This window comes from Hirsutella rhossiliensis, assembly GCF_020360975.1.
Source record: "Hirsutella rhossiliensis strain HR02 chromosome Unknown scaffold00008, whole genome shotgun sequence".
Lineage (NCBI taxonomy): Eukaryota > Fungi > Ascomycota > Sordariomycetes > Hypocreales > Ophiocordycipitaceae > Hirsutella > Hirsutella rhossiliensis.
In genome coordinates, this window is record NW_025408674.1 from 977,221 (window position 1) to 986,510 (window position 9,290).

The 9,290-nt window shown below is 63.3% G+C and overlaps 1 protein-coding gene across 1 annotated transcript; it reads left to right on the plus strand.

The window, feature by feature from the left end:
- Window positions 1-3,905: 3,905 nt before the first annotated feature.
- HRG_07384 (PIF1-like helicase domain-containing protein) lies at window positions 3,906-9,020 on the plus strand (the record flags this gene model as incomplete). The annotated part of the gene is made up of 11 exons (XM_044865855.1): window positions 3,906-4,043; window positions 4,101-4,202; window positions 4,257-4,412; window positions 4,498-4,788; window positions 4,848-4,852; window positions 5,284-5,890; window positions 5,955-6,437; window positions 6,542-6,918; window positions 6,972-7,013; window positions 7,084-8,604; window positions 8,660-9,020. 11 exons carry the CDS (start codon window positions 3,906-3,908, stop codon window positions 9,018-9,020), a joined length of 4,083 nt encoding a protein of 1,360 aa, XP_044718819.1.
- Window positions 9,021-9,290: the final 270 nt, after the last annotated feature.

Below are 9,290 nucleotides of genomic sequence, written 5' to 3' on the forward strand. Positions count from 1 at the left end.
TTGGTCGCGGACGACAAGGGCGGGCATCGTATAGAGAAGGGTGCCGCCCGTGTCGGACTCCAGGCCGTCGCGCTGCTCAATCTCCACGCAAGGGCGTAGGTGGACGCGGCCATTCATGAAAACCACTCTTCCGTCCATTTTGAGGCATCAATAGGCTGGCCGTAAATCGAGAGATTGAGACTAAAGAAGACGGATGTCGGGAATCGTCGGCCTCCAATCGGAGGGGCGCATATCCCATCGCGAGCAGCCAGGCGGGCGGAGGCAGCAAGACGCGGGCCATGGCCTCGGCGTTAAGACCCTTGATGCGGTGCTCGTCCTGGTGGGCAAATCTAACGGGGCAATCCGGCTGGACGAAAACACCATGGACATCTCGCCGCCAGCGCCCTCTGGCTATCGAGCGGCTTTCGAAGGTGTGGTGCGGGCACATCGATGGGAGGTAGAGAGGAAGACATGGTGCAGCAACGCAGGTCGATAGGCCAGTCGCGCGCACGAAAATGACCAGTGCTCAGTGTCAAGAAAGAAAGGAGTAGGGAAGAAGTCGAGCGTGAAAGCACTTGGGATAGATCAATGGTGACATAGATTCGCCGGGAAGGGCGAGGAGCCTTGCCGCTGTAAGTAAACGGACGTTGAAGAGATGCGTAGTGGTGTCGTGTAGCTGGGTTCCGATCAGGCACCAAGGGCGGCGCGGACTAAAGTGTCCGGCAGGGCTGGCGGCATAGGAGGCCGAAAGTTAGGCTGTCGGCAGATAAGCCTGCCGATAGGTCCAGAGGAAGCCCAGCAGGCCTGGGAGAGCAGAGGCCTGATGCAAAAGGAGGACATCAATAAGGAAGGACATAAACAGGGGCGTTTTAGAAGGCTGAAGATAAGGGGCGGGGATGAAGCAGGCAAGATCAGCACAGGGAACCTTGTCATACCTTTCCACGCCCTGTTGTACACCAATTAGTTTGCCCTCCTCGCGGGGGGTAGAGACCGACCTAATATATAACACGTGCAAAGCGCACGGGAGGTGTTGCAGGAAGGTCGTGGTTACACTTGATAGGGAAGGTCGGGAAAGAGGGGACCGGAAGCAACCGTTATAGGTGAGGGCGAGCTGAAGGGAGGGCCATTCCTACTTTCGGTGCAGCAGGAATACTAAGAGATACCGAGGAAAAAGAAAGATTAGCACAATGTTCCTTTGGCCGCCTATTTGCAACGGCCAAATAGAAAGATGCGGAGGAGAACCGAGGAGGGAGGAGAAGACCTCGCCAGGCAGATTTTTATGGTGTCAGCTCCTGCGCATGGGCTAGTCGAGGCCGTCCGCCGGGAAAGACGCGTGGCGGCGGAGTTAGGAACCGCGGGGGAGAAGGGAGGGGGTCTGTCCCGGACAAGCACTGCCGCGTTGTCCCCGAGTTATAAAGACTATAAGGTTGCTGGAGACAGACCGCTGGTAGGAAGAATGGCGATACGGCGGAACGCCATCGCCGGGAAGCAAGGCAATCCCAGCGTATATCGCGAGCGAAAGCTTCCCTATCCATCGTACGGTTGCAGAGCCTAGCCGTCAAGAAAGCACCAGCATGGGGGAGAATCCTAGCCGCGAGGCTAGGTTGGTGGCAAGAGGGTGCGAAATAGCGACGGTGGCAGCGGCCGCTGCTGCGACGAGGAGCATTACGGCGGGGAGACTGAGTGCAACGGACGAAGGGCCGAAGCGGGCCTCGGACCATGAAAGCCAAGCTAATACGGTACCTAGGTTCCGGCCTATCGAAGCCAAGCAGGCAACGCTGGCTGAGGAGGCCTCACGAAGAGAACAAGCAGAGGCACTCAAAAGAGCGTTGCCCAAGGGAAGTCGGCGAGGCGGTTGGCCGCGGGAAAAGACGACGCACGTCAATGGCGCCTCCTCGAAGGGAGGGCGGGCGCGACGCTCAGAAGCGATAAACGCGCGTGATAGGTGTCCAAGCATAGAAGCAGACGCTGCCACAATAGGGTCGGTAGTTGCTGAGCCGGCTAGGCGGGGTCTTACGCCGTCCGTTGGCGCTGTGTTGAGGGAGCGGCCGACAACCTCGTACCGCAGCGGCACACGTTGGCGAAGGAGATGAGGGCTAGGAGTGGCGAGAGAGCGCACCAGGCATAGTTGCTCTGCAAGCACCACCCGCCCCAGGGTCTTGGTTGGCGAAACGAATGCCTAAGCGGCAGGGGATCTTCCGTCGCGGCCGGAGGTGGCCACGAGATCGTTCGGCCTGGGCAACTCATCGGTGGCGTACGGATGACTCTGAAGGGTCTTGTTAGGCGGACAACTGGTGCCGGGGGGGAACAGAGGAGGGGGAGACCGACAAGCAGGATGGGATTTCGGCTGGGAGAGGCGAGCCTGCAGTCGCCCCGGGCCATCCAGCCCAAAGGGATCAGGGACGTGGCCGGGCACAATCGTCCTTCTGGCGAGGCCGGGTCGTGCATCGGGGCAGCGGCCGCTGCTACGAGGAGGAATACTGCGAAGGCGAGACCGAGCGCGACGGACGAAGGACCGAAGCGGGCGTTGGGCCGCGAAAGTCAAGCGGGCCCGGCACCTGGGTTGCGGCCTATCGAGGCGAAGCAAGCGCCGATGTCCGGGGAGGTCTCAGGAGGAGAGCAAGCGGAAGCACCCGAAAGAGCGTCGCCTCAGGGAAGTCGGCGAGGCAGTCGGTCGCGAAAAAATACGGCGCGCGTTGATGGTGCCTCTGCAAAGGGAGAGGCAGCGCGACGTTTAACAAGATCTCGGCCAGAGGACGTAAGCCAGCGCTTGCCGCAACAACCCATCCAGCCGAAAGGGATCAGGGGCGCGGCCGGACACATACCTCCCTCGGACGAGGGCGGATCGTGCGTCCGGGTCGTGGAGGGCGTCCAGAGGGGCACGACTAGAAAGCGAAGGGGTGGTGCGCAGACGAGGCCCAAGGGCCCCGACGGACACTGCCGCCCAGGAGCACAGGATCGGCCGGCAACCAGTGTCGGGGTTTCGTCTCGAGTTGTCAGGGAGCGCCTCATTAGGCCAATCCAACCTAAAGAAATAAAATACAGAGCGGGAGATTTGCAGTCACCCGGACGCCAGGCGGGACAGGGTCGGCCGGCAATCAGGGTCGGGACCTCGCCCAGAGTAGTCGTCAGGGAGTACGTCGTTCAGCCGATCCAACCGAAAGAGATGGAAGAGGGAGCCGGAGATACACACTCATCCGGACGGTTGCCACCACGGCCATCAGGGGAGGCAGCGGCGGGAGAACAAGACCGGCCGAGGCGAGACGAGGCTGCGGCAAGATCTTCGCGGCCAGCGGAACAGAGAAAGAGGAACCGGCAACCCGACCGAGACGAGCCACTGACGAAACGTACTCGAGGCGGCCAATCTAGGGAGGTGGGGGATGGAGCAGGAGATGTGCAGTCATCCGGACGGCTGCCACCACGGCCACCACGCCAGGCAGGACGGAATCGGCCGGCAACCAGGGTCGGGATCTCGTCTCGAGTTGTGGTCGTCAGGGCATCCCCCCTCCAGCCAATCGAAGCTAGAGAGATGGAGGATGGAGCCGGATATTTGCAGTCATCCGGACAGTTGACACCACGGCCATCACGTCAGGCGGCGGCGGGAGAACAAGATCGGCCGAGGCGAGACGAGGCAGCGGCAATATCTGCGCAGCCCGTGGAACAGAGAAAGAGGAACCGCCTGCCCGACCGAGACCAGCCCCAGGCGAAACGTAGTCGAGGCGGCCATCGGAGGCAGAGGAGCCGTGAGTCACAGGCGGAGGATTTGGCCGGCGTCTTACGTCACCTTGGGAGGAATTCGCCGCGAAGGAGAGGCTGTCCAACGAGCAAACGTGGTGCACACCAGTGCCGCACGAGAGGAAGGTATCAACGGTGCGGAGCTTTACCGGGCGTTCCACGACGTGGACACGCTGCCGATACGGACGTGCATGCTGTGCTACCGGAAGCGCACGAGAAAAGAGCTGAGGGAGGTGGCATGGGACCAGTGGTTGTCAAGTCCTATCCCTAAGGCTGGGTGGTCGCCATTTGCGTGCCGGAGTTGCTTCCGCGAGGGCGAGCCTGTCCCGGTTTGCGCAGAGTGTTCTCGACGCTTGGCGTGCGGTGTGCTGTCGCCAGCGGCGCAGCTTCATAGACGTCTCGGTTGTGAGCACACGTTCCCGGATGAGCTCAAGGGCCTGACGCCGGTGGAGGAGAAGCTGATCGCGCTGAACTCGTGCTACGGATTCGTAACCAGGTACAACGTCTCAGGCGGCCAGAAGCAGACGCTAAGGTATCCCAAGCACGTCAAGGGCCACATCACGGTGTTCCCAAACAACGTACAAGAGCTGGCGACGGACGTGCTGCCGCACCCTCTCTTCCAGGTAATGGACGAGATCCACGTCTCGTGGCAGGGGGCGCTAAGGCCGACACCGAGCGATCTGTCGAGTCTCCTATCGGTGAGGCGGCGAGTCGTCGAGAGAGCCCTTGTCTGGTTGAAGAGGAACAACCCCCACTACGCCGCGATCGAGATCGACGCGGCAGAGATGGAGAGCTGGGGACCCGGCCCACGGGGTGCCGCCGTTGGTGTACGAGCGCCTGGAGCGGAACGAGCCGTCGGCGTGGGAGAAGACGCGGACGGCGCACGTCGTGCCGCCCACGGAGCGGGCCATGGACGACGAGGGGGCGGTGGAGATCGAAGAAGTCCTCGCCATGCTCAACCAAGGGGAAAGCACGACGAGTCGCGAGGCCGGCGAGCCAGAGGCAAGCGAGGTGGACGAGGTGCGTGGTCAGAGCTGCGGCGAGGCCGATGATAATGCGAAGACGGTCAACGAGGTGACCTCGTCAGGATGTTTGCGTTGGACGGACCGCCCGACGTGGCCGACGTCGACAAGCTGCGGTTCGCATGCGATTCCGTTCGCCAAGGCGCAGCCGACGACGGTACGGGCCCGAGGACGTGGGTCGAATCCTCGGCAAGGGGGCAGCCGGGGCACGTCGATGGTCCTGAACCATTCATCCATGTCCGCCGCGGGATGAATTCGCCGACTCGTTCGAAGCTTCTTCTTCGCAAAGACCTTTCCACGCTATTACCATTCGGTGTCGGAGGGCCGCGGCCGGTCGAGGAAGCAAGCTCGCAGTTGGGCAGAGGCTCGGTCAACACGCGCGCGGCGGCGGAGGCGGGGCGCAGGACCTCCTGTCATCCCGGAACATGAGCCTTCGTACGTGGGCCGACACGGTGTTGCGACGCCACGGCGGCCGGTTCGCGACGCACCACATCTTCGCATTCCTCGTCTTCAACATGGGCGTGCGGTCGAGGAACCGCCGCGTCAGCATGCTGAGCGTGACGAGGAAGAACTTCCGCAAGGTGGAGCGCATCGTACGGTCGCTGACCGCAGACGGGTTAGCGGCAGCCAGAGCCGAGCTGGAGAGCACAGGCAAGACGACCGACGACGGCGTGAAAGAGCTCCGTCTCAGTATGCGGCACAAGATCCTGGCGCTCATCGTCCGCTACGGCGTGCCTGCGATCTGGTTCACGATCAACCCAAACGACATCACGAACCCGGTGAAGCTCCGACTGGCAGCGTACCGCACGCGCGACCCTGAGGCGGCCGAGGAGTTCCTGCGGAGCCTCGATATGTCGTTCAAACGGGTGAGGCTGTCCGTCTCCGACCCGATGAGCTCAGCCATGTTCTTCCACCGGGAGATGACGCTGTTCTTCGAGCATTACGTAAATGCAGGGGGGGAGTCGGTGTTCGGGCGCATCGGCCACTACTACGGTGCCGTGGAGACCAACGAACGAGGATCCCTTCACGTCCACGGGCTGCTCTGGTTACACGGAAACGCGCACCTGAGCTCCATGCTTTCCGACGCCCACGGGGAGGAGCAGGCGGCGTACCGTGAGCGAATCATCCGCTATGTCGATAGCGTCTTCTGTGAGGTAGGTAACAGCAAGGGGCGTTGCTGTCATGGGCCGAGAAGACGCAGGCTGACGCGGAAGGCAGGACTTGGACCAGGAAGGCTTCTGCGCCGTGCAGGCGGAGCGTTCGGTGACGTCTGACGTCTCATCCCTGCTGGACAGTGCCGAGCAGTTCTCGGCCGGATTCGAAGAGGAAGCCAACTTCTGCGCCGGCGCGACGCAGATCCACACCCACAGCCCGACATGCGTCAAGTACTCCCTGGGCAACAAGGGGCGAAGGGGCGACCTCTGTCGCTTCAAGGCGCCATGGAAGCTGGTCGAGGAGACGACGCTCACAGGACGGCGTGCTGCGGATCCGCAGGACGCATCCCATGGTGAATCGGTGGAACAAGGCCATCGCCGTGGGCTCCGCCACAACCACGACATCTCCTTCATAGCGACGCAGCGGAAGACCATGGCTCTCGTCTATTACGTGACGAATTACGCGACCAAGGTAGAGGACCCGACGTGGAAGGCGTCGCCGCGGCCGCGGAACTGCTGCCCGTCGTCGCAGCAGGTGGCCAGCCGGGTGCCAGGAGGATGCCGGAAATGGCGTCGTCGGCGGCGACGACGGAACCAAGAATAATAAGACGCGGCAGTTTCTGATGAGTGGCGAACAGGATATTCACGGAGCGCGCCCTGTCGCAAGTCGAGGTCGTCGCCCATCTCCTGGGATACCCGAGCGAGTTCACGAGCAGCAGCGCCTGGGCGTACCTGAACGTGTCGGTGCTCTACTGGCACGTCTCCAGGCGCTGGCGACACCTTCGGCAGGAGAGCGGCACCGCGGTCGCAGACGTGTCCGTGGACGAGTCGGTCGCCGTGGAGGAAGCAGGCGAGAGGATCAGCTTCGCCGAGGCGTACCATCATCGCGGACACGTCCTACGAGGCTTGTGCCTATATGACTATGTTTCGCTCGTCAGGCTCCAACGCGTCGGCAAGGACGGGTGCTCCGGTGCCTGGGGAGAGGTGCCTTCGAGAGCGGCTGGGTGGCCGGCAAAGACTGGGTGCAGGTATTGAGGCGGCCAGGAAAGCACGCCGTCGTCTGCCTTGACGGCCACCTTAGCAAGGATTTCGAGCAAGACGACGAGGAACAATGCCACCGCCGGTAAGTAGGTGCGGTGGATGGCCGGTCGAAAAGCGGTCCCAACGCGCGGTGACTAACCGTGCCGCTACAGAGCAGCCGTGCAGCATCTTGCCCTATTCGCGCCGTGGGAGACCTTTCTTAGCGAAGAGCGAGGCGACATCAACGAGATATGGAGGCGCGCACGAGAGCGGCTTCCGCCAAGAACCTCGTGCCTCGTCGATAACGTTCAACTACTCCGGCGGTCCGCCGAGGACGCAAAGCGAGACGCCAAGCAATGGGCAGCGTCGTCCGGCGACGGGGATCCGGCCGGCGCACCTGGCGATTGGGGGGAGGATGGGGAGGGGCCGGGCGAGGCGGACCGCGAGGCGGGATCCGCGTACCAGTCCGACAACGTCGGAAACGCAACGCGACTGATCGATGTCGTTAGAAGCGCGACCGGCGCGAACCAGATCACGGCGGGGTCGCGGGAGCTTTCGGGAATGATGCAGCAGCTCTCCCGCTTCCAGCAATCAGCGCTAGCCTCGACGGCCGAGCTCCGGGCCACCGTCGTGACCGAACGGGGTGGGGGGCACATCAACATGCCCGGGCAGGTGTTCTCCGGGGCCGCACTACCGCCGCAGGATCAGGTCAAGGCTATCAAGTCGCAGCAGACATGCGCCTCCAGAGAGGGTGAAGATGATCCAGGGCATACAAAGCATGGCCCCGGCCCACGGTACCGATCGCGGCGCAGCGGAGCGGAGCGTGCTCGCCGGCTTCGGGAGGAAGACGTCCAGGTGACGCGAGTGGAAACCGAGGAGAGGGCAGGTAACGCGGAGGCCGGCATGGAAGTCCGCCTCGGCCCATCCACCTCCTTTCACGAGGCCGGGAAAGACTTGACAAGACGATTGACGCTAAACAAGAAGCAGGCGATTGCCTTCTCCATAATATGCCGCCACCTGGACTCGATGCGGCAAGGAGACGGAGGCGACGTCAGCCAGCTCTGTCAGTTCGTCGGCGGCGAGGGCGGCACCGGCAAGTCGCGCGTCATCGAAGCACTCGTGGGCCTCTTCGCCGCGAAGGACCTCTCGCATCGCCTGCTGATCACGGCGACGTCGGGGACCGCCGCCGCGCGGGTCAACGGCATCACCATCCACTCGGCCTGCGGCTTCACCAAGGACCAAGGGCCGGGCGCGAACACGGCGAGGGACGTCGACGGCGTGCGGTTGCCGAGGCAGGCGGAGCGGTTCGTCAACGGCCAGTCTCGGATGGACTGGCAGGATAAGGACATGCTCGTCATCGACGAGGTGAGCATGCTCGGCGCGCGGACGCTGCACGCCGTCAACGAGCGGATCTGCCAGCTGCGGGGATCGCAGCGGGACTTCGGCGGGATCCCCATCGTCCTCTTCTGCGGGGACTTCCACCAGTTCCGCCCGGTCCAGGAGAGGTCGATCCTGCTGCCGAGCGCGGCCGTCTCGTGGGACGAGGACAACTCGTTCAGGGCCGAGCAGCGCCACCAGCACGACAAGGCGCACGCGCTGTGGAGGCGGTTCACGACGGCCGTCATGCTGGACGAGCAGATGCGCGCCGCCGGCGACCCCGAGCCGCAGCGGCTGCTGAAGCGGATCCGCGGGGCGTGCAGGACCACACGGACCTGGATCTCTCAACTCGAGGTGCCACCGGGAAGGCAGGCGGATCCCGTGGGAGACGGGCATCACCGTGGTGACGCCGCTCAACAGAAATCGGTGGAACCTCAACATGGAGGCGAGCCTGGCGTTCCAGATCCAGCAGCGGTCGACGGTGCGCATCTTCCTCTCCGAGCACAAGTGGAAGGACGGCCTGCCGACCGAGGAAGAGGCCATCATGATGCTGAACCAGGGCGACGACAGCGCGATCCCGGTGCCGGCCGTCTTCATGTTCGTGCCGGGGATGCCGGTCGTCGTGAACCACAACACCCACCAGGGGCTGAAGCTGGTGAACGGTGCTAGCTACACGGCGGTGGAGGTCATCGTCGACAAGGCGCACCGGGGCATCGGATCTCGGCCGACATGACGATCCACTTCGGGCCGCCGGCGGCGATAATACTGGGGTCGAAGACGACCAAGGACTTCCACTTCGTCGGGATGCCGCCCGGCACGATCCTGCTGACGCCCATGAGCGTCAGGATCCAGTGTCAACGGAAGCGACCGTGGCAGCAGAACGACGTCAGCCGAAAGGGCCTGCCGTGCGCCGCCGCTTTCGCGTGCACGGATTACAAGGTGCAGGGGGGGACGCTGGAGCGCGTGGCGCTCGAGCTGCGGGGGACGAGGACGACAAACGTCG